At 44.0% G+C, this 24,432-nt stretch overlaps 1 protein-coding gene across 2 annotated transcripts in view; it reads right to left on the reverse strand.

Annotated features, from left to right (window-relative positions):
- PIK3C2A (phosphatidylinositol-4-phosphate 3-kinase catalytic subunit type 2 alpha) overlaps positions 1–24,432 on the reverse strand; it is a 71,675-nt gene that overhangs the window by 4,971 nt on the left and 42,272 nt on the right. For both annotated transcript variants that reach the window (XM_081315197.1, XM_081315198.1), the window contains exons 16-32: positions 23,937–24,079; positions 22,479–22,667; positions 21,877–21,970; positions 20,496–20,590; positions 19,137–19,317; positions 18,688–18,792; positions 17,122–17,214; positions 12,008–12,137; positions 11,075–11,211; positions 10,338–10,507; positions 9,266–9,422; positions 6,101–6,210; positions 4,293–4,500; positions 3,291–3,415; positions 2,034–2,151; positions 1,855–1,936; positions 1,090–1,199 (exon numbers count right to left, since the gene is read on the reverse strand). In XM_081315197.1, coding sequence (XP_081171323.1) covers positions 1,090–1,199; positions 1,855–1,936; positions 2,034–2,151; positions 3,291–3,415; positions 4,293–4,500; positions 6,101–6,210; positions 9,266–9,422; positions 10,338–10,507; positions 11,075–11,211; positions 12,008–12,137; positions 17,122–17,214; positions 18,688–18,792; positions 19,137–19,317; positions 20,496–20,590; positions 21,877–21,970; positions 22,479–22,667; positions 23,937–24,079 — 2,247 coding nt within the window. The remainder of the gene's footprint in view (positions 1–1,089; positions 1,200–1,854; positions 1,937–2,033; positions 2,152–3,290; positions 3,416–4,292; positions 4,501–6,100; positions 6,211–9,265; positions 9,423–10,337; positions 10,508–11,074; positions 11,212–12,007; positions 12,138–17,121; positions 17,215–18,687; positions 18,793–19,136; positions 19,318–20,495; positions 20,591–21,876; positions 21,971–22,478; positions 22,668–23,936; positions 24,080–24,432) is intronic.

Genomic DNA, 24,432 nt, shown 5'->3' on the forward strand with positions numbered 1-24,432 from the left:
TTTCTTTCTTTCTTCCTCCCTCCCTCCGTTCTTTCTTCCTTCTCTTCCTTCCTTCCTTCCTTCTCTTTCTTCCTTCCTTCTCCCTTCCTTCCTTCCTTCTCTCTCTCTCTCTTCCTTGCTCCCTCCCTCCCTCCCTCCTCCCTCCTTTCTTTTTCTTTTTCTTCCTTCCTTCTTTCTCTCTCTCTCTTTCTTTCTCTCTATCTCTTTCTTCCTTCCTTCCTCCCTCCCTCCTTCCTTCCTTCCTTCTCTCTCTCTCTCTCCCCCCCCCCCTCCTTCCTTCCTAGTATACCGGTACTATTTGGTTCAGAATATTTTTTTTCTTGTTTTCCTGCTCTAAAAACTGGGTGCGTCTTATGGTCAGGTGCGTCTTATGGTCCGAAAAATACGGTATGTCTTTTCTGTGGCTGCCCATACCTTGTAGAACACTCTTTCTGTGGCAATTTGGCAAGTCCTCACCTTCTTAGCCATCTGGAAGGCCATTACGACCTGGCTTTTTACCCAGGCACTGGAATAGTGCGGTGAAGCCTATGTAGGGTTATTGGAGCACCCTGAGCAGTTGACTGAAACATCGGATTTTTAGTTTTTGTTGCATGGTTTTTATGGTTTTTACAGTTTTATTGTTGTTGTGAAATGCCCAGAGTGGCCTTACAAATCTTTTAAATAAACAAATAAATTGTATTATTGTTTATTGCTTTGTTGCTATTATTTTGTACAATCCTCAGGATTCCTTAAGAACCTGTAGCTTAAGGACATGGGGCTGCACGTTGTCTTTGCAAGTTTTGATTCACTTCGCCAAAGATGCTATCAATTGAAAATTTTAATATGACAGAAGGAAAAAAAATGTTAAATATCTGACTGGAGAGTAACAATATTAATTACATTTAATTTTAGTGAAACAGAACTAATGATTTTGCTATATTTAATTTTTAATTTTAATATTCAATTGCCTCACTATTTTGGGGGATATAATCCTCATATTACTTGAGCCTGATTTCCTCACCCCCCAGAAAGATATGCATCTTGCTTTTGGAAGACAGTCTTATAAAGCATACTACAATTATTTAAATGTGAGCACATTTATATACTTACCAAATCTTTAATGTGCATCACCATGATAAACAGAGTTTTATTTCTATAGGAGATGGACAGCTTAACTTCTCCTCCTACTTTGCCTGAGGTAGGACTTGAAGGGCCTACATCTAAAAACAAACAAATATTTCATTTTGACTTTGGGCCGGTCATTCTTTCTCAGCCCAACCCACCTCACAAGGCTGTTGTGGGGGGAAAAAGAGGAAGAAGGAATATCAGGTACATTAAACTGCCTTAAGTTACATATAAAGTGATAAAGGCAGGGTAATAAATTTTTCATAATAGAAACAAAGTAAGTACAATTCCATTTTAAGTGATACTGTACAAGAAGGTTGCTTCTGTCAGAACAAAGGGTGCCATTTCCCTTTGCTGTTTTCCTTGCTCTCATGATCTTCAAATCCTCCAGAATAGACAGAGAGGGCATGTGTAAAGGATTCTGGGGACCAGGGTTTTATCAGCAGTTTGAATTCTGTTGGTTATTTAGCTATACAACATAATTACACTTTATGTGGTAATCATAATTCTTCCAGAAACTGGCAAATTGCCTCAGAATGTGATGTCTGAGAGAATGTTCAAAATGTATCCAAGGGAAACAGAATACCCAGAGTTCTCCAGAATGTTCCATTCCTACTTCTAACGATTTAACACAATTTGCACTGTATATCTTTGTATTCTATGGGAACTCCACATGGCAGAGGCTTCAGAGTTCACAGAAATAATTGTGCTATTCAGGATACTAATTAAACTGTACAACTATATTCTTACCTGTACACCTAGTTATTCCATCAATTCCTTCAGCTTTTTCATCACGAGTTAAGGGATGGAAGAAAGTATAAACAAGATCGCACTAGGTTGGGAAAGATAAAATTTCAATAAGAACTGACTGTCATACAGACTATATATAAATTCATCTATGTATTTTGCAGGCTACTGTCAAGAATTACCTCCGATACATCTGTTGATGCATTCATTAAACTTTGTATGTAGCTATTTAGCTCTACTTTCCTCTTGGCTGCTACATCCTTTACATGAGTTCTTCCTAGAACCATCTTACTAGGAAAGCTACAATAACAGAGGTAAACAGTTACTTCAGTTTCATTGAGGCAAACAAGTAAAAGCAATCATACAGACTAGGCAATGCAAAGTATTAAAGCATTACAACATGACGTATTGCTCCATGAAGTGTTGAAGGAGTTATTTTTTCTGGATGGCTCAGCAGATGTCTTTTCATGCATGTATACTGTATGTACATCTATTTTCTGATAATTTCAGCTAAAGTGTTTCCTGTATATGTACATCTATCCAAAATTTATTTATCTGATTTTATTTTTATTTATTAATTTTTATGCCACCTATTTCCCCTACAAGGTGACTGAAATGGGAAATACAAACGGGTAACACCCAGGGGTAGGGCCTTCTCAGTGGGTATGCCTGCCCTTTGGAACCAGCTGCCCGCGGAGTTTAGGACTGCCCCCGACATCCGTTCATTCCGCCGGGACCTGAAGACCTGGCTCTTCGAGCTCTCTGGCCCAGGCTGAGGATTTTTAATTTTTAATTTTAACTGGGGTTTTTATTTTCTCTCAGGGTTTCATTTAATCTTTTTTTAAATTGTTTTAACTTTTGTATTGATTTTCTTTTGAACATCCTGTAAACCGCCCTGAGTCCTTCGGGAAAGGGTGGTATATAAATCTAAATAATAATAAATAAATAATAAAACCTGAAGAGTATACTAGATGCAGCTTCTCCATCACTTGCTTGTGGGAAGTCAGCAGGGAATGTCAAAGGTCATTATCACGTGATTACAGCTCACTGAGATGTCCTGCAGTGGGCACCAAGCACCCAGACTGCAATCATGTGACTGCTGGGATGCTGCAATGGCCAGGACTCTGAGAACCGGCTCTATGTCCCCCTTGTTTAACACCACTGTAAACTGAACAGTTGTTGAACAAGTAGTTGTAACCTGAGCACTACATGTATTGTTGAAATGTGCAGGGCTTCATGTAAATCCAGCTGATCTATAAACAGACTAAATGCAGTAGTAAATGCAGTAGTAACCCCCAAAACAGGGTGCTTTACTCGTTTACTTCATAAAGAAAATGTTCCAATGTGCAATGTGCTAATCTTAAAACTCTAAATAGGTAAATTTTAGATACAGTATGTAAAACAAAAACAATCCCCTAAAATAAAATTGCGACACGTACCCTGGTAATTTCCAAAGAGGAAATAGGATCCCAAGCTTGTTGTGTAACTCCTGAAACTCATCAAATGTGCGAAAAATGAATGTGGGTTCAGTTTGCCCCTCTCTCAAAACTCTGACCACATAGATCTGCCAAAGAAAAAAGCGAACATTTCACTATTAAAAAGTTTAACTCCTGTAATCCTGTGCTATAAACTTTCCAAATCTTGTTCTCTGCAGAAGTGGTAAGATTTCAACTCTCAGAATTGAGGGTGGGGGAGCAGACATGACCAGACTTGAAAAGGTACACCCTTATATTTATTTCGAATCGTCCAATGAAAAAAAGCAATGCCAGTAGCAAAATTCTCAATCTTTCCTTTGCCTTGAGACATAGTTTACAAGCCAGAAGGACCAGGTTGACGTATGATGACAATATGATAGCCTTGATATGCTTGCTTTGAATACAATTATTTCAATATTTGGTGCTGCAACCATATATATTTTTTCCACTCCAACCTCGCAACTGAGGCATCAAACCTCACTGAAACAGAACCATTCTGAAGGGGGGGAAAGGCACGGGTGTGTGTGTGATGTACTCTGTAATGCTTCTGCGGTCCTGAGCAAGCTGCCAAGCACCCAAACTTTAAACCTGTGGCTATGGGGCTGCTACAACAGCTGTAATTTCAAGGACCAGGTGTAAGTATCATCTTTTCAGCATCGCTATAACTTTGAACAATTGTTGAACAAAATGATTGTCTGAAGACTTCTGGTACAAAAACCCTAAACTTCATTTCCAAGACTTAAGTATCATTAAGTTATGGAACATCCATTAAAGCAGATGTTCCTTCAGTGATATTCCTGCATTCAATATGGTTTGACTCATAGGTAGATAAGTTGCACTCAAATGAAAAACAACAAAAATCTGAAATTGCTGCTATAATGGGATACATGTGAAAATATGCTGGTTAAAGCGAATGAAGGAAGCTACAGAAATCACGATGAATCAAAATATAATTCAAAGCCTTACATAAAATTTATCTGGGTTGTATCTTTTATGGTAGGTAAAAACAGATGCTTCTTTGATACGACCATCTTGTTTGAGTGAGTAGGTTTTAGGTGAAAAAGATAGGATTGGCTCATCATTAGAAGGCAGCCCTGAGAAACGCAGTTGAGCAAGGTTGTGAATAAAAAAGTTGAACTTTGTAGCAACACTTCCCAAGCTTGATTCAATTAGCCTAGAAATAAACAAAGAATATTAATTTCATATGTTACAAGTGTGCCAATATCTTTTGGTTTCTTTACAATTACAACTTTAATTTTGTAATAAGAATATGAGGGATCACTTCACAGTTCAATTTTGTAATAAGAATATGAGGGATCACTTCACAGTTCAAATTTTAGTACAGTGGTACCTCAGTAGTCGACTGCTTTGAAACTTGTCAAATTTGGTACTTGATGAGTTTTGATGTGAAAGTTTTGTCCCAGTACTTCGTAGTCTGTTTGGTACTCAACGCACAAATTAGAGCTTGTTGGTGTCAGTTGCCTTGCAACTTTATGGGAAAAATTTATTTGGTGCCCATCACTTTTGGCACTTGTCACACGTCCCAGAACCAATTAATGATGAGTATCAAGGTATCACTGTATAGTAATCATAATAGAAAACTTTAAAATTAATATTCCCGATATAAAACAGAAATAGATGATGGTAGAGCTACTAGTTTACTATTGCTGAACCCAAAGAACTATGTGTATATAGAATAATTCCCAAGTTTTCTTTTTGGAAATGCAAAACCCACAATATATTGCAAACTTCCATCACTAAATTTTGGCAGTCCCAATTGCCACTGTAAGGCAAATCCTCCATGGTCGAAGCATCCCATAGTCGAAGCATCCCACAGTCTTAGGATCAGATTTGGGACCTTCAGCTGGCTTCCCCATTGACTTTGCTTGTCAGAATCCATCAGTTAAGGTCGCAAAAGGCAATCATGTGACTGCAGGACATTGTGATGTGCTAATTGCAAGCCAACCCAGCACCTAAATTGTGACCATGGGACTGCAGGGATGCTGCGATTGCCGCAACTATGAAAACCTGACACAAGTCCCCCTCATTCAGCACCATGGTAACTTTGAATGGTCGCTGAATGAGTGTAGGCTAAATGACGATTAACTTTGGTTTGTCCATTTACAGAATTTATAAACTGCCAAAATCATGACTTTGACATCTCAGCAGTGTAAATCAATTTAAAACCCAAAGAATCAGAACTACAACAATATAAAATAGCAAAATAAAAACAAAACCATTAGAGGCTGAATAACAAGACACTCCCTTTCCCAACAAAACTAGTTTAATCACTGTCTTGCCCAGTGCATAGAAGAGTCTGGGTTTTCATAGCTCCCTGAAAGGCTAATAGGTCAGGGTCGCCTGCATCTCAGGGGGTGGGAAAGTTCATTCTAAAGGCAGACACAGCAACCAAGTAGTCCCTTTTTTAAGGCCCATCAGTTGACCCTGCTTGAAGGAAAGGGACTTGAAGCATGCCCACTCTATGCATCCTCTTGAGATAGGCAGCTCTAACTAGACCTAGGCAAGTAACCCAGCCCTGTAGTGCTTTACTGTGGTCATTAGCACCTCGAATTGTATGCAGAAACCTACCCGGAGTCAGTGAGGCTCATGGAGACATTTCCTTATCTCTACAGTCCTCTATACACCTAAATGTCCAAACCAGGTGTTAAAGTTGCACAAAGATAAGGGCAAATAGGTAGAACTTCTCTTTGTGGAAGTTAATTGAGCCTCTAGCCTTAGGTGCATGCAAGAAACAAGATTTTAAAATTATTTACCTTGTGAAGAAAATGGTGGCCTCGGCATCAGTAGTTTGGGGCTGAAGAGCATCCTGGACGTATTTGAGATCTTGAACTCCAGTAAGTTCTGGCAAGCCAGAAGACATCATCTGTAAAATGAACAGTTACTTTTCCAATAAGCAAACATACATTACCTACCGTATATACTTGAGTATAAGCCGAATTTTTCAGCCCACTTTTTGGGCTGAAAAATTCCACTTCGGCTTATACTCCAGTCAACAAAAAAAAACTTACCGAGGACTTGTGCGCGGCCGAGGCTTTGGTGCTTCCGGGATCGCGCGCACCTCTCCCAAGCCACCGCCGTCCGAGACCTGCCGAAGTTTGGGGAGGTTTGGGGAGGTGCGCGCGAACCTCCCCAAACCTCCCCAAACGTCGGCAGGTCTCCGTTCCTCCGCGCCCTGCCTGCCTGCTTCTTTCCGCAGCGGAAAGAAGCAGGCAGGCAGGGCGCGGAGGAACGGAGACCTGCCGACGTTTGGGGAGGTTTGGGCGCCTCCCCAAACCTCCCCAAACTTCGGCAGGTCTCCGTTCCTCCTGCCGACGTTTGGGGAGGTTTGGGCACCTCCCCAAACCTCCCCAGGTCTCCGTTCCTCCGCGCAGACCTGCCGACGTTTGGGGAGGTTTGGGCGCCTCCCCAAACCTCCCCAGGTCTCCGTTCCTCCTGCCGACGTTTGGGGAGGTTTGGGCGCCTCCCCAGGTCTCCGTTCCTCCGCGCAGACCTGCCGACGTTTGGGGAGGTTTGGGCGCCTCCCCAAACCTCCCCAAACGTCGGCAGGTCTCCGTTCCTCCTGCCGACGTTTGGGGAGGTTTGGGCGCCTCCCCAAACCTCCCCAGGTCTCCGTTCCTCCGCGCAGACCTGCCGACGTTTGGGGAGGTTTGGGCGCCTCCCCAAACCTCCCCAAACGTCGGCAGGTCTCCGTTCCTCCTGCCGACGTTTGGGGAGGTTTGGGCACCTCCCCAAACCTCCCCAGGTCTCCGTTCCTCCGCGCAGACCTGCCGACGTTTGGGGAGGTTTGGGCGCCTCCCCAAACCTCCCCAGGTCTCCGTTCCTCCGCGCAGACCTGCCGACGTTTGGGGAGGTTTGGGCGCCTCCCCAAACCTCCCCAGGTCTCCGTTCCTCCTGCCGACGTTTGGGGAGGTTTGGGCGCCTCCCCAGGTCTCCGTTCCTCCGCGCAGACCTGCCGACGTTTGGGGAGGTTTGGGCGCCTCCCCAAACCTCCCCAGGTCTCCGTTCCTCCGCGCAGACCTGCCGACGTTTGGGGAGGTTTGGGCGCCTCCCCAAACCTCCCCAGGTCTCCGTTCCTCCTGCCGACGTTTGGGGAGGTTTGGGCACCTCCCCAAACCTCCCCAGGTCTCCGTTCCTCCGCGCAGACCTGCCGACGTTTGGGGAGGTTTGGGCGCCTCCCCAAACCTCCCCAGGTCTCCGTTCCTCCGCGCAGACTCGCGGAGGAACGGAGACCTGGGGAGGTTTGGGGAGGCGCCCAAACCTCCCCAAACGTCGGCAGGAGGAACGGAGACCTGGGGAGGTTTGGGGAGGCGCCCAAACCTCCCCAAACGTCGGCAGGTCTGTGCGGAGGAACGGAGACCTGGGGAGGTTTGGGGAGGCGCCCAAACCTCCCCAAATGTCGGCAGGAGGAACGGAGACCTGCCGACGTTTGGGGAGGTTTGGGGAGGCGCCCAAACCTCCCCAAACGTCGGCAGGTCTGCGCGGAGGAACGGAGACCTGGGGAGGTTTGGGGAGGCGCCCAAACCTCCCCAAACGTCGGCAGGAGGAACGGAGACCTGGGGAGGTTTGGGGAGGCGCCCAAACCTCCCCAAACGTCGGCAGGTCTGCGCGGAGGAACGGAGACCTGGGGAGGTTTGGGGAGGCGCCCAAACCTCCCCAAACATCGGCAGGAGGAACGGAGACCTGGGGAGGTTTGGGGAGGCGCCCAAACCTCCCCAAACGTCGGCAGGTCTGCGCGGAGGAACGGAGACCTGGGGAGGTTTGGGGAGGCGCCCAAACCTCCCCAAACGTCGGCAGGAGGAACGGAGACCTGCCGACGTTTGGGGAGGTTTGGGGAGGCGCCCAAACCTCCCCAAACGTCGGCAGGTCTGCGCGGAGGAACGGAGACCTGGAGAGGCGCCCAAACCTCCCCAAACGTCGGCAGGAGGAACGGAGACCTGGGGAGGTTTGGGGAGGCGCCCAAACCTCCCCAAACGTCGGCAGGTCTGCGCGGAGGAACGGAGACCTGGAGAGGCGCCCAAACCTCCCCAAACGTCGGCAGGAGGAACGGAGACCTGGGGAGGTTTGGGGAGGCGCCCAAACCTCCCCAAACGTCGGCAGGAGGAACGGAGACCTGCCAACGTTTGGGGAGGTTTGGGGAGGCGCCCAAACCTCCCCAAACGTCGGCAGGTCTGCGCGGAGGAACGGAGACCTGCCGACGTTTGGGGAGGTTTGGGGAGGTGCGCGCGCACCTCCCCAAACCTCCCCAAACTTCGGCAGGTCTCCGGATGGCGGCGGCTTGGGAGAGGTGTGTGCGATCCTGGAAGCACTGAAGCCTCGGCCGCGCGCAAGTCCTCGGTAAGCTCCGGGCGGTCACTTGCTTCGCGTCTCCTGAGGGAAGGGGGGGGCGACTGGAGCGGGCGTGTTTCCTCGCCTGCTGGGCGCCGCGATTTGCCCGGGGAACGCGCGGGCCCCGAATGGCAGCGTGGAGCGAGGAAGCGGACAGCCAGGGCTTCCCCGAGAGCCGCGGCCACACAGGGTATTCCTGTGTATTCAGGCTTGCAAAATGGCGGATCGAGCCTCTGCTGGCGGCAGAGGCTTGCAGAGCGCGGATCCAGCCTCCGCCGGCGGCGGAGGCTTGCAAAGCGCGGATCCAGCCTCCGCCGGCGGTGGAGGCTTGCAGAATGGCGGATCGGCTTATACTCGAGTCAACAACTTTTCCCAGTTTTTGGGGGTGAAATTGGGGGTCTCGGCTTATACTCGAGTCGGCTTATACTCAAGTATATACGGTACTTCTACATAAACAAGCATTTATTTTAAAAAGGCTTTCCAGATTTATGCCTGCTATTCAGAACTTTTAAGTTGAAATTAAGTGTCAGCATAGTTCTGTTCTTTGCTTTAAAGGCTATTTTGTTAACATCAGTGATATGTAGAAATATTACCAGGGACAGCAGATTAAGGAAAAGGTTGGCTTGTTTTCTGATTAAATTATAAGCTTGGCAGCAGAGATCAACAAACAGCTGGAAACGAATTGTGGGCTTTTCTCCACCATTGATAACGTAAGCCATGTCTGATGTCAGCACAAAAGGAGCCCGATCCCTTTCAAAGGATAGAAAATAAGAATTTATTTTTAAATGCTGCATCCTGCATGTAGCCAAGTATGACATTGTTTAAAATCAAGAAACTCTAAAACTGAGTTGCAAAGGTAAAACGTATAGCTTGTTTCTGCACAGATATAAAAATCAACAGCAAATACAAATCAATCTCAATGATCAGATTTTTTAAAGCTCTTTTAAATAACATGTGAATTATTTGACACCTCAGATGCTGGAATTTCACCATGTTCTAAAACAAGACTTGGCTAAAGATAAGTTATATTTCACTTATATCCTGCCCCAGATCAGGGAATTTGTGAAGCAAGGCAAAAATACTTGCTTGTTCAAACTGCTGGTAGGAAGCATTGCTGTAACTGTATATATCATTGTTACCTTGCAAATCTGACTTTTATGGGTTAATATTCTTGATTCCCAATTGAGCAGGAATGCTTCAGAAAAAAGAAGCTCCCATTTTAATACAAAGCACCAACGTTGCAAAACAAAATTTAAGAAAACTATAAAAACAGTGATTGACATTATAGAAACACCTAATTCCTTTACCACTTCTGTGAAAATATTTCATAACAGAAAAATCATGACTTGACACCTTCAATGTGGTAAAAGCAAAAGTTAACACAATATGGCAAAAGTTACAGCCATTGTTTTTCAAGATGGTGCATTATAATTGCAAAATCCACCATGTTTTCAAATTACTGAGGTAGAACATTTTAATTTCCTCATAGGCTGAGAATTTTAACTGGGGTTTTAATTTCAGGGACAATTTAATCTTTTAATTCTCTTTTAACTTTGTATTTTATATTGGTGTGATTTTAAAATGCCCTGTAAACCGCCCTGAGTCCTTCGGGAAAGGGCAGTATATAAATCTAATAAAATCTAAAATCTAAATCTAGTTTCATACCTCTTAAAGGTTCCAAACATCTGTGCATGGCCCAAGAATTTTCCAAAATCAATATGAAACATATGTCCTGTACTTCGAAGCATTATGTTATCATTGTGGCGATCGCAGATGCCTAAAACATAGGTAGCCACACAACACCCAGCACAGGAATAGATGAAATTTTCAGAAGCCTAAAATAGACAAAATTAAATATATTTTCATTATATAATTTGAAGAAAAGCACCTTGTTTAGCATGCAGAGATCAGCTGCAATAGCAGAAACATTCATTAATTGAAGAACAACATAATTTAGAATGTTTCAAAATTATGATTAAATATCAGTTTTTTGGAAAATATCATTAACAATATAATTACTTGACTTCTAAAATCCCAGTTCAGATAGATTAAAAATAAAAAATAGGAAATGTTCGGAGCTATTTTTCCATACGAGTGGAGAGGCAAATTTTTTAAATCAGGGGTCTTCAAACGGGCCAAGTTTGAAGACCCCTGATTTAAATCATTTGTCTTGTGATTTGCCAAGCATTGAGCATGTCACTTAAATGCAAAATTCCCATTACTTCCAGCTGTTTCAAAGATGGAACTTGGAACTGTCATGCCAATGACCCACTTAAGGTAGCACTGTCCTTTAATTATTAAATATGACATGTGAATGAGTCCCAGACAGTTAGCTCTCATCAGATAAGATACTACTATTATTGGTCTCATAAATTCCTATTTGGAAATGGTATGTAGTTTACCTTTTCATATTCTTCTTCTGTAGAGTTGTATTTTCTTAGCCATTCTGCAAGAGGCTTATCTTTAAAGGATCCTGTCACTCCATACTCCACTTGAATTTTCCTAAGAGTATCTGAAGCTGGAACAAGTTCTACCATTCCTTTAAATCAATCAGCAAAAGTTAATACTGTAGATATAAAAAAATCTATAATACATGTTACTATGTGGTCCTTTGACAAAAAATATTTAACTTATAACCTTTAAATAAAGTTTCTAAATCCCAATCGCTTGCCAATATAGATTATTATACAGTTCTCTGCTTTTAAAATACTATATAATACTACATTGTAAAATAATTCAAAAATTCAGTTTAAAGATTGTTACTTATCCCAAAAACCCCAAATCTTCTTTTATTTTTAAATCAACTTAAAAAATGGAACAAAGTCTTCTTTAAGTTGAGCTGATGACTTTATAGACTTTAGTTTTCCTGGAAATAGCATGGAAATATTTTAGCACTGTGCTCTTATGAGACATTTTTTCAATTTCCCAGTCTGCAGTCTGGAATTCCACATGGTCTCTCATTCAAATACTAAGCAGCTATGCCTATGTTTTTGGAAGTCAGCCATCAATTAGCTGCTGCCACTTGCTGCAGACAAATCAATTTAATATTTAAGATGGATAAATAAAAAAGTAAACATTCTTCAACATTCTGTATACTAGCAGCAGACTTCTTTAACAGCAGATGGGTTTTGCAAGTATATTAGGCAGTTCAATTAATGCCAATTATTTTTATGGCTATTGTATTCTGGGCTGCTTAGCAAATATGTGGCATCTGAGAATCAGCCTTTACAATAATGGTGTTGGGTCTGCCATTCCTGTCAGAAATTGTGACAGTAGCCAGACAAACCTTTAACATTGCATGTAAGATAACACAAGACAAGAAATTAAAACTCTACCTCTATCTTTGCCAGTTGCAAGGCACTTGAACATAACCATCCTCAAATCCAGTCCTTCCTGTAACCAGATCTTATCCATGATTTTTATCATTTGCAACGCTAACATATCCTGGCGCAGATCTTCTCCAACCTGAGAAAAAACAAAAGTCACAAATGAGAGAAAGATTTAAATGATATCAAGAGAGGTTCAACGAATGTCAGTTTTGCCTATTTTATTATACACTAACACAGCAACAGAAACTGATCTGGGATATTTTAGTGTTTCTTTTTTTAGTATCAGTTTTCTAGGTCTTAACAGTACAGAACAAGGTGAGCAACCTGCAACCTGTATCTCTCAGGAAATTCGTTCACTTTCTTCATCGAAGTCTATTAATACCTTATTCCTCTGTACTTTATAATACGAATGGGTGCTGTGGCCCAGCACAAGCATGAGTAGGCACATCTGTGTGTATGTGTTTGTGTGTGAGAGCAGTACTACTCCTTGGGAGAAAAAGTGGTGGGAGTAGGAGCAACCTACAGGAGCAACTTTGCTATTAGCTCTGCTTTTGGAAGGCCAGCAGGAAAGGTTGCAAATGGCAATCATGTGACTGAGGGATGCTGCAACTTTCCTAAGTGCAAGCAGCTGAATCGCATGCCTCTGGGGGTGCTGGGATGGCCATAGCCCCAAGAACTGATCATACGTATCGCTTGTTCAGTGCAGTCATAACTGAACAGTCACTGAATAAGCGGTGTAATCCAAGGACTACCTATACTGCAAAACAATTTATTTGAAAATTAGTATACTGAGAAACTCAAGCTTCATTTATGAAACAATATTTAGTATAAACTAGAGAAAGCATGAATAAAAATATAAGCCGTAGGTAAAGAAAATATAACTAAAATGCTTCTTATAACCTAGGTCGACTGAAATGACTACATACGGTCTGCTCCCTCCAAAGCTATCTGTTTTCTTTTTTACAATTACAATTACCGTATATACTTGAGTATAAGCCGAATTTTTCAGCCCACTTTTTGGGCTGAAAAATTCCACTTCGGCTTATACTCCAGTCAACAAAAAAAACTTACCGAGGACTTGTGCGCGGCCGAGGCTTTGGTGCTTCCGGGATCGCCCGCACCTCTCCCAAGCGACCTGCCGAAGTTTGGGGAGGTTTGGGGAGGTGCGCGCGCACCTCCCCAAACTCCGCGCCTTGCCTGCCTGCTTCTTTCCGCAGCGGAAAGAAGCAGGCAGGCAGGGCGCGGAGGAACGGAGACTTGCCGACGTTTGGGGAGGTTTGGGCGCCTCCCCAAACCTCGGCAGGTCTCCGTTCCTCCGCGCAGACCTGCCGACGTTTGGGGAGGTTTGGGCGCCTCCCCAAACCTCCCCAAACCTCGGCAGGTCTCCGTTCCTCCTGCCGACCTTTGGGGAGGTTTGGGCGCCTCCCCAAACCTCCCCAAACCTCGGCAGGTCTCCGTTCCTCCTGCCGACCTTTGGGGAGGTTTGGGCGCCTCCCCAAACCTCCCCAAACCTCGGCAGGTCTCCGTTCCTCCTGCCGACCTTTGGGGAGGTTTGGGCGCCTCCCCAAACCTCGGCAGGTCTCCGTTCCTCCTGCCGACCTTTGGGGAGGTTTGGGCGCCTCCCCAAACCTCCCCAGGTCTCCGTTCCTCCTGCCGACCTTTGGGGAGGTTTGGGCGCCTCCCCAAACCTCCCCAGGTCTCCGTTCCTCCTGCCGACCTTTGGGGAGGTTTGGGCGCCTCCCCAAACCTCGGCAGGTCTCCGTTCCTCCTGCCGACCTTTGGGGAGGTTTGGGCGCCTCCCCAAACCTCGGCAGGTCTCCGTTCCTCCTGCCGACCTTTGGGGAGGTTTGGGCGCCTCCCCAAACCTCCCCAAACCTCGGCAGGTCTCCGTTCCTGTTTGGGGAGGTTTGGGCGCCTCCCCAAACCTCCCCAAACCTCGGCAGGTCTCCGTTCCTCCGCGCAGACCTGCCGACCTTTGGGGAGGTTTGGGCGCCTCCCCAAACGTCCCCAAACCTCGGCAGGTCTCCGTTCCTGTTTGGGGAGGTTTGGGCGCCTCCCCAAACCTCCCCAAACCTCGGCAGGTCTCCGTTCCTCCGCGCAGACCTGCCGACCTTTGGGGAGGTTTGGGCGCCTCCCCAAACGTCCCCAAACCTCGGCAGGTCTCCGTTCCTGTTTGGGGAGGTTTGGGCGCCTCCCCAAACCTCCCCAAACCTCGGCAGGTCTCCGTTCCTCCGCGCAGACCTGCCGACCTTTGGGGAGGTTTGGGCGCCTCCCCAAACCTCCCCAAACCTCGGCAGGTCTCCGTTCCTGTTTGGGGAGGTTTGGGCGCCTCCCCAAACCTCGGCAGGTCTCCGTTCCTCCGCGCAGACCTGCCGACCTTTGGGGAGGTTTGGGCGCCTCCCCAAACGTCCCCAAACCTCGGCAGGTCTCCGTTCCTGTTTGGGGAGGTTTGGGCGCCTCCCCAAACGTCCCCAAACCTCGGCAGGTCTCCGTTCCTCCGCGCAGACCTGCCGACGTTTGGGGAGGTTTGGGCGCCTCCCCAAACCTCCCCAAACCTCGGCAGGTCTCCGTTCCTCCGCGCAGACCTGCCGACGTTTGGGGAGGTTTGGGCGCCTCCCCAAACCTCCCCAAACCTCGGCAGGTCTCCGTTCCTGTTTGGGGAGGTTTGGGCGCCTCCCCAAACCTCCCCAAACCTCGGCAGGTCTCCGTTCCTCCGCGCAGACCTGCCGACCTTTGGGGAGGTTTGGGCGCCTCCCCAAACCTCCCCAAACCTCGGCAGGTCTCCGTTCTTCCTGCCGACCTTTGGGGAGGTTTGGGCGCCTCCCCAAACCTCCCCAAACGTCGGCAGGTCTGCGCGGAGGAACGGAGACCTGCCGAGGTTTGGGGAGGTTTGGGGAGGCGCCCAAACCTCCCCAAACAGGAACGGAGACCTGCCGAGGTTTGGGGAGGTTTGGGGAGGCGCCCAAACCTCCCCAAAGGTCGGCAGGTCTGCGCGGAGGAACGGAGACCTGCCGAGGTTTGGGGAGGTTTGGGGAGGCGCCCAAACCTCCCCAAACAGGAACGGAGACCTGCCGAGGTTTGGGGACGTTTGGGGAGGCGCCCAAACCTCCCCAAAGGTCGGCAGGTCTGCGCGGAGGAACGGAGACCTGCCGAGGTTTGGGGAGGTTTGGGGAGGCGCCCAAACCTCCCCAAACAGGAACGGAGACCTGCCGAGGTTTGGGGAGGTTTGGGGAGGCGCCCAAACCTCCCCAAAGGTCGGCAGGTCTGCGCGGAGGAACGGAGACCTGCCGAGGTTTGGGGAGGTTTGGGGAGGCGCCCAAACCTCCCCAAACAGGAACGGAGACCTGCCGAGGTTTGGGGACGTTTGGGGAGGCGCCCAAACCTCCCCAAAGGTCGGCAGGTCTGCGCGGAGGAACGGAGACCTGCCGAGGTTTGGGGAGGTTTGGGGAGGCGCCCAAACCTCCCCAAACAGGAACGGAGACCTGCCGAGGTTTGGGGACGTTTGGGGAGGCGCCCAAACCTCCCCAAAGGTCGGCAGGTCTGCGCGGAGGAACGGAGACCTGCCGAGGTTTGGGGAGGTTTGGGGAGGCGCCCAAACCTCCCCAAACAGGAACGGAGACCTGCCGAGGTTTGGGGAGGTTTGGGGAGGCGCCCAAACCTCCCCAAACGTCGGCAGGTCTGCGCGGAGGAACGGAGACCTGCCGAGGTTTGGGGAGGTTTGGGGAGGCGCCCAAACCTCCCCAAACAGGAACGGAGACCTGCCGAGGTTTGGGGACGTTTGGGGAGGCGCCCAAACCTCCCCAAAGGTCGGCAGGTCTGCGCGGAGGAACGGAGACCTGCCGAGGTTTGGGGAGGCGCCCAAACCTCCCCAAAGGTCGGCAGGAGGAACGGAGACCTGCCGAGGTTTGGGGAGGTTTGGGGAGGCGCCCAAACCTCCCCAAAGGTCGGCAGGAGGAACGGAGACCTGCCGAGGTTTGGGGAGGTTTGGGGAGGCGCCCAAACCTCCCCAAAGGTCGGCAGGAGGAACGGAGACCTGCCGAGGTTTGGGGAGGCGCCCAAACCTCCCCAAAGGTCGGCAGGAGGAACGGAGACCTGCCAAGGTTTGGGGAGGCGCCCAAACCTCCCCAAAGGTCGGCAGGAGGAACGGAGACCTGCCGAGGTTTGGGGAGGTTTGGGGAGGCGCCCAAACCTCCCCAAAGGTCGGCAGGAGGAACGGAGACCTGCCGAGGTTTGGGGAGGTTTGGGGAGGCGCCCAAACCTCCCCAAAGGTCGGCAGGTCTGCGCGGAGGAACGGAGACCTGCAGAGGTTTGGGGAGGCGCCCAAACCTCCCCAAAGGTCGGCAGGAGGAACGGAGACCTGCCGAGGTTTGGGGAGGCGCCCAAACCTCCCCAAAGGTCGGCAGGAGGAACGGAGACCTGCCGAGGTTTGGGGAGGTTTGGGGAGGCGCCCAAACCTCCCCAAAGGTCGGCAGGAGGAACGGAGACCTGCCGACGTTTGGGGAGGTTTGGGGAGGCGCCCAAACCTCCCCAAAGGTCGGCAGGAGGAACGGAGACCTGCCGACGAGCCGCGGCCACACAGGGTATTCCTGTGTATTCAGGCTTGCAGAACGGCGGATCGGCTTATACTCGAGTCAATAACTTTTTCCAGTTTTTGGGGGTGAAATTGGGGGTCTCGGCTTATACTCGAGTCGGCTTATACTCAAGTATATACGGTAATGTGGTAATTTTTCATCAATCCATGAATATTGCCCTATTAGAAAGAAATACCCTGTTTTTCCAATATTATAAAATAAATGCAAAAAGGTATCCAATACAAAATTTAGTGGCAGATAAGGGCAAAAATTCATTGAAAAACAAAACTTAACAGAACAGTACCTACTGGCACAAAACGTTTGAAACCTCTCATATGCTCTAACATGAAACCATTATTCTTTGCAAAGCTTATTTTAGAAATGCTTGAACATTCATTTAACGTGTGCAAATTCCCCCCACAAAGACTTAAAGCATCCAGAGGGTTCTTTATGACCATGAAGGGTCAGAATTTCCCCCCCCCCCCCGTGGAATTAACACTCCCTACAGTATTGGAGGGGAAACATCTGTAATTGAAACAAAAAATGTACCTTAAACATTACATTAATTTCTTCTCCCAAAGGATCTGCATTCACCAAAGCAATTTTAAGAGGAACTGCATTAGAACTGAAATAGGAACATGCCTGTCAGAGATACAAAACATGGTTGATATTATAAAAATGAAAAGGTTAAACAGAAATGATAAATGCCCTAAATTTGGTTTTGTTCAGTTGCTCATTTTATAATAATAATAATAATAATAATAATAATAATAATAATAATAATAATAATAATAATAATAATAATAATAATAATAATAATAATAATAATAATAATAATAATAATAGAATATACACAATTACAAAATGTAACACTACAGGCCCAGGAAATTCTTAATAGTGGTATTCCAAACATGTAAACATTTTACATTAAAACAAATGGATTAATTAGACCCCATTAAACCTACTAGTAATATACTAGCTGTTCCCTCAAGTGGGAACAACATCAAAAACAAGGAAGTCTATCATCAGGGCCAGTCTGTAAGTCCTTAAACAGAGGAGAATCCTGCTTCCTCAGAATTATATAGGAAAATTTTAAGGGCAGTTTTAAAAACTTAGAAGCTTATACTATACGTGGTTTATCCTGTATTCCTTTTACTTGGAGAAGTTTCATAAAGATAATACAAACCTAGCTTGTTGCAACAGAGTTGAGAAATAAAAAAAAATCAAGTTGCACAAATTAGGGAAAGTTTGCCAGGAGAAGTAAGCAAACAATAAATAGAGGGGAGGTGGAGGAACACAGGAGGCACAGCTAGGAAAAAGGTCAGCTTAGAAAGGGAGAACCTGAGGAGATAAAGAGAATAAGAAACGAAGTTTTAAATAAGGAAGACAGAATGGCTACTTGTGAGTAAAGGAGAGGTTAAAAATAAAAACACAGTTGCTTTTCTTCCTGCAGCACTTCGCCCAGCTGGGATTCAACTTCCTGCCAACTAACAAGGAGAATGACACAGCTTGGTGAGTGCAACCGACTCAGGAGTAATGACTGGCAACTCGAACACTGAGGAAAGACGGAGGCGGCCAGTTTCACCAGTGAGGAAATTACTCAGTGATGTGCCCAGTGACGTGGTTGGAAGAGAGCTTTAAGAGGGAAGAAGAGATATGGACTGGGCCAGACATAAGGAGGATCGATCACAGGAAGTAAGATTATTTTGAAGAAACAGCTGTTGCTGTGAGCATTTTGCAAGGGTGGAGACAAAATTGGATTATTTAAAAATGCTTTGAGCTTTTTGAAATGTACTGCACCATTAAGACGACTGCTCTGTCCCTTACGTGGGACATCTAGCTCTGAGCAAGCCTCTCTGCAGGACACAAGATTTCATCTATGTAGGATAGCCTAGTGTAGTTTATAGTTATTCTTACAGAGCAGTCAAAACTAGAGGCCTGAATTCTGTGGTTTATATGTATTTTATGTCCTCAATTCTCCTGAGCAGCTTGCAAATCACAAAATAGAGAACATCAATCTCCTAACATTTGCAGATCCAAAAGGTAAGTAGGCAGAGATGGGAAAGGATGAGAAGAATATAGGGGAACCAATGATTATGGTCACACAGCTCATACCTTCACGTTCAATTCTTTAGCTACAAGACTGGGGCTGAGAGGCAAGCGGCATTTGTTTTTCAAGAAAAAAGACTGGACACGTTCCATTCCACTTTGCAGAACCATCTGTTAATAACCAATCCAAGGATAAACTTCATTAAATAAAATTTGTAGAACTGCTTTCATTATGAATAAAGCATTAAGTTGTATCAGTGGGTTTTTATAACATAATCTGGTGTGTGAAGCAAGCAGGGGTGTATTTCGGGGTTGTACATTTTCTGTCCGTATTACAAAGGCTCAGAATCATCTAAAAGGGATGCACAAGTAACCTAACAACCTAACTCTGGCTGATTTTAATATGATTGTATCATTCAGAAATGTAACTTGTGCTTTTCATCCATATGTGTGTGTGTGTGTGTGTGTGTGTGTGTGTGTGTGTGTGTGTAAGTAACCTTGATCACTTCACCAACCTGTCTGGCTGATCCACTTGTCCGCTTTACTTTCTCTGCAACCATTCCTAAGATCTGCACAAGTCTTGACTGCCTTTCCAGATCTTCTCTCAGACTTTTGCCACAGATGGAGAGGAAGGCACCAAGGATATGCTCATACCTTATTCCATGTTTGGTATCATGCAATGTATCCTTTAGTAACCTGAAATATGACATAACTTCAGATTGGTTTCCTTCCCACATGCTTATTTTGAGCCATATTTTGTGCAAGAGCTCAGGGCAGGGTCTATAATGTGCCCTCCTTCTATTTGTCTCCACAACAGCAAATCCTACGAGGTAGTTTGGGCTAAGAGAGACAACAACTGGCCCAAAGTCACCCAGCAAATTTCTGTGGCTGATGGTAAGACCGGAAGCTGGATCTGCTCTCCCCTAATCCAACACCCTCACCACTAGAGCACCCTGGTCCTCTGCAATAATAATTGGATTACAACAGAACCACAAAACAGCAGAAAGCAGCAGAAACCACATGCTCCAACTGGCTGGTTGATCTATGACCCAGAGAATGGAAGGAGACGAAGGACTGATATAATCTTTGACTTAAGTAAGCCTCAATGAATGCAGCACTCGTGTTTCGAAGTCCCAAGAGGACATGAATATTCTGCATGTGCACACACGTCAGGAAGGGACATACTTAAAGTATTTTCCTTTGTATCCAAACCCAGATCTGCCTTAGTTGGAGATGCTCTTCAACTTGTTACTGGTCAGCAGACATAGCAGGTTGCACTCTGAATTTGATTTTTGTTCTACTATCCAGGAGATGGTCTTAAGAGTGAATGGTTTTAATTTCTGGTTTTTACTGATTTTTTTTAAAAAAATGAACAATATCTATGTACATAAAAATAAAACAGTGTTCAGTTTCAAGAGAAGATTCATACTATGGATCAACAGAGAATGTGTGGAGAGAGGACAACAGCATATGGAATCGTTCTTTTATTGTCATTAATTTATAGAGCACCTTCCATTGCATTTACAATATTTAAGTAATGTTGAAATCAGCTAAATGATTTTTTTTAAATCTGTATGTAAAGAATAATCTTGCTTAAGACACAAACGTGTTATCTGAAATTCAGTTTCAGAGATTAATGCAAGATGTGGTACTAATGCTTTGGAACAGAAAAAAGCAATCCAGAACTTCAGCGAAAAAATGCACTAGCTTTTTCAGGCTACCTAATTAATTTCTATCAGCAACAGCATACATTTTTTTCTGGTCTATAAAGATCTATGAATATTCCTCATTTAAAAGTTCTCACATCAGCTTTCGACTTATTCTTGAAAATATAAACATTGTTGAAAGATGATGAAAAAGAATATAAATCTTACCAATATAGGTAGTGTGCTATTCGAATATTTCCTAGTGCTCGGGCCAAGAGGAATCTGACTAAAGAGTTGTCCAGATATGTTTCATATTTTAATGCCTAGACATACACAAAAGGTAAGTTTTATACAGAGTTACAAATCTATTTAGCACTGTTGAAACTTACCATTCAGACTCAACCAATCAATCAGTTTATCTATTTATTCCATTCTGTCTGCCTATGTTCCTATGAAGCATAGTCCATCTAAAAGAATTAGATGTAGTAAATATAATATTTACACTTCCCTTTCTTTTGCATCTCCTTACCAATTCACATACCAGAAGGACTTCAAATTTTTGGATCTTTTTTTACTCACAGCCTTTGAAACCACCTTATTAAACAGCAATTTGCAAACAAAATATAAATCTATTTTTACAGGGAGCATATGAAGCATATTCAAGATGCTTCTGAAGCAATATAAGTAAAAATATGCCAGCAGCATTAAAAAATTTATTTTTACTTATTTATATTATTGTTTTTATAAATAACTGGAATACAGTCAAGATTGTAACATAATATAACCTATCTCTTATTCTTATAAATGAAAAGATATTTGAGATGGGAACATCTAAAGGTCTTAGATGTTAATCCCAACATTCAGGCAGGCTCACAATAATTTACATAATTTAATTTATATATGAACCAACAAATTTTATTTTATTACATCCTTTCAATTACTTCTCCTGAATTTTCTACACTTGCTCCTTCAGTCATTAGATTTCCATGAGCCTATCTTCTGCCTCAAATAGACTCCTCAGTCATATACCATGGGCTGATAATCTTTTCAGGCCCCAAACTCCAAAGATCTATTAACACTCCCCACAAACAGTGAAATCTTATGAGGACACCATTTCACAAGATTTCAAGTCAATACAAAAAACTCATAAAATTCAGATGCAAAATCTGAGGACTGCATGAGGCTTTGGTCATTTCTTTTTCTTTCTGATTATTTCTCAGGTTTTACAAAGACACCACCTGGCTTTATATCTTGGTGCTGACCCTAATCATTAGATCCTGACCCTAATTTACTAGACTCAATATAAACAAATGCAAATAAAGTTCACTCAGGTTGTTTAACCTGAGGGTGCCAAATAAGCAACAGAAATTGCATGCAAATAATTGGGAAACAGAAAAAGATACAGATAAATAGAATAAACAGAACGGCTTGTTTTATGCCAGTAATTGCTACTGCTCAATTACAATGAAACATTATATCTCATTCATTAGACCTAATATCAAAATCCCCAATGTTACTTCCATAAACTAATTGTGGCTTCTGAATAAATTCTGTGTAGTTACAAATGTCTTTTTTTCCCTTTTCAGTATGATTGTGATATTTTTCTGACCTGAACAAACTGGGGAAGAATGTCAGCAAGTTCATCATCGCTTATTGCCTCAATCCACTGCACAGCTTTTGTTCTTACTTCTTGATCTGCAAAACTACAAACCAGATGATCAGTTGCAACCACACTTTAAGTTTGGCAAGAATATACGTTCCAAGGATATTTGTGAAACTTTTAATGGGGAACATTAGAAATAAAGTTTTAGCCTACACATAAAGATTTTATGCAATGAATAATAATGTGACAATTAAATGATGTTTATAAGGAGTAGGATAAAGGCCATTTTTTCATGTCAGTAGATTACACCAGAAAAGTTACCGTTTTACTTACATCCTATATTTAACCTTAAATTGATGTAGCTACATATAAATGCTAATATAATGTCATAGTTTCAGCCTAGCAAATAACCCAATTTAGAATTGTAGGATATACAAGATAATTTTTGGTCTATAAACAATACCACATGGCAAAATGCTGAAACCAGTAATATGGCTTTTACTTACAGAGGCTATTTACTTAGAAATAATCTAGAAATGCTTAATAGCTCATTATCTATAATATTTTTCAAAACGTAGTAGAGTCTGTAATAAATGGATCTAACTTACTTTGCGTTCAGCAATTCTAATGCGGAAAGTGGAGGTAAAGGAGGCCACTGTTGAAGCAGCAAATATATTTCAGACAGATTGGTCAAATCCCAGTTTGGAGCACTAGCCAGTATCTTGGGCAGGCTGCTTGCATGTGTGTAACAATAATGCCGCTTCTCCCATAAAAATGCCTTATTTTTCTTAGATAATCTATAAAAAGTAATTCCAATTATATTAATTCACTACATTGCCATTACAGTCACCATACACTTAGAAACCATAAAACAAATCCTGGGTGAAACTATTCTTTCTGAGGCAAAATCAATTAAAATATTAATGTTATTATTACAGCCACAATGAATTTCATCATTCATCCTGTTCTCTTTTCATTTATTCCAAAAATTCAGAACAGATTAAAAGAGGAACTGAAAATTTCAAGTGGTATTATGACTCATGTTTTAACAACTTCTTTACAAAGGAAATGCTGGATCATCTTGATGATATCAAACTGCTATGAAATAACTGGGTAATGAGTAATAAGCATTTTGATCATGGTAAAGCTATTTTAGTTGAACTGCACATTGGCTGATGGAGGAAACTTTGAATTCATAAGCAACTTTGAATATAAGGACAATCTTATCCATCCTTTCTTCTCCATTGTCATCTGCAGCATTATTTTTGACTTCCCAAACTCATCAGCCTCTTCACTTCTGTCAATAGAAAATTCTCACGACTCTGACACTGATAGAAGGTAAAAATGTGAATTTTTCAAATACTGTACTACAGGTAGTCCTCAACTTATGACCATAATTGAGCCTGATCATAAAGCGGGTCATCAAGTGATCTACCCAATTCTATAACCTTTTTTTGCGTGTGTGGCATAAATGCGAATGCTGTGGACATAAACTGAATGCTGCAATTGCTAAGCGAAGCTACTCTTTGCTATAGTAGGCTGTTTTTTTTGCTGGAAACTGGAAGTAAACACTGTTTTCTGGCAAAACTATCGTAAACTGTGGTCATGTGACTGTGGAATGTTGCAAACGGTCATAAATGTGGGCTGGCTGCCAAGTGCCCAAAATGCAATCTTGTGACTGTGGGGGTGAGTGGGTAAGGGTGGCCGCCACATCAAGTCGTTTAGTTTTGGGGAAGTCGGTTTTAACTTTCAACAGTTGTAAGTCAAGGACAACCTGTATTTGATTAAAAGTCAATAGTCTGAGTATACTTCCAATTTTTTATAAATGCCAATTTAAAAAAAATATTGTTATATGATTGTTCAAGATTTTAATAACTCAACATCCCCTTCTGAGTAGCACTTGGATTATATTTTGAAAATAAATAAATGATGTGTCCTGGTCATATGTAGTTCTGAAAGTTCTCCAGAATCTTGTCAAAATTTATTACCTATACAGCAGAAATAAATGCTGGGGAATGATCTCTAATAATCTGCATATGAAATTCGAAGGAACCAAGAGAACATACCCATATGTACCCTCTTTGGAAATAATGGAAAGGAGGCGCTCCTTTGAATCTTTTTCCAGCGTTTCTATAGAATTGCATGTGGAATTGTTTGCAGCCTGAGGAATTCTGTATATAATGTCAAATGGTAAAGAAGGGAAGTCAACCTGAAATGTTAAAATAATAAATCAATAAACTGCAAAACAGAAAGTTCCACCGGCATTTCAGTTTTTTCACACTTAAATTTCAATCTCTTTCACCTTGTTTCTTTTCCTTCCCTACTGTCTTGTCTATATACTATTAAAAACTGATTCCTGCAATCTTTAATTGGGTGAAACAGTGCACCGTAGGCCAAAACATTTTGAATGATTTTTTTTTAAAAATGGGCCAACTTATAGAATGCATAGGGACACGGTGGCTCAGTGGGTTAGGACGCTGAGCTTCTCGATCAGAAGGTCGGTAGTTTGGCGGGTCGAATCCCGAGTGCCACGTAACAGAGTGAGCACCTGTTACTCATCCC

The sequence above is a fragment of the Vipera berus genome (genome assembly GCF_964194415.1).
Source record: "Vipera berus genome assembly, chromosome: 1".
NCBI lineage: Eukaryota > Metazoa > Chordata > Lepidosauria > Squamata > Viperidae > Vipera > Vipera berus.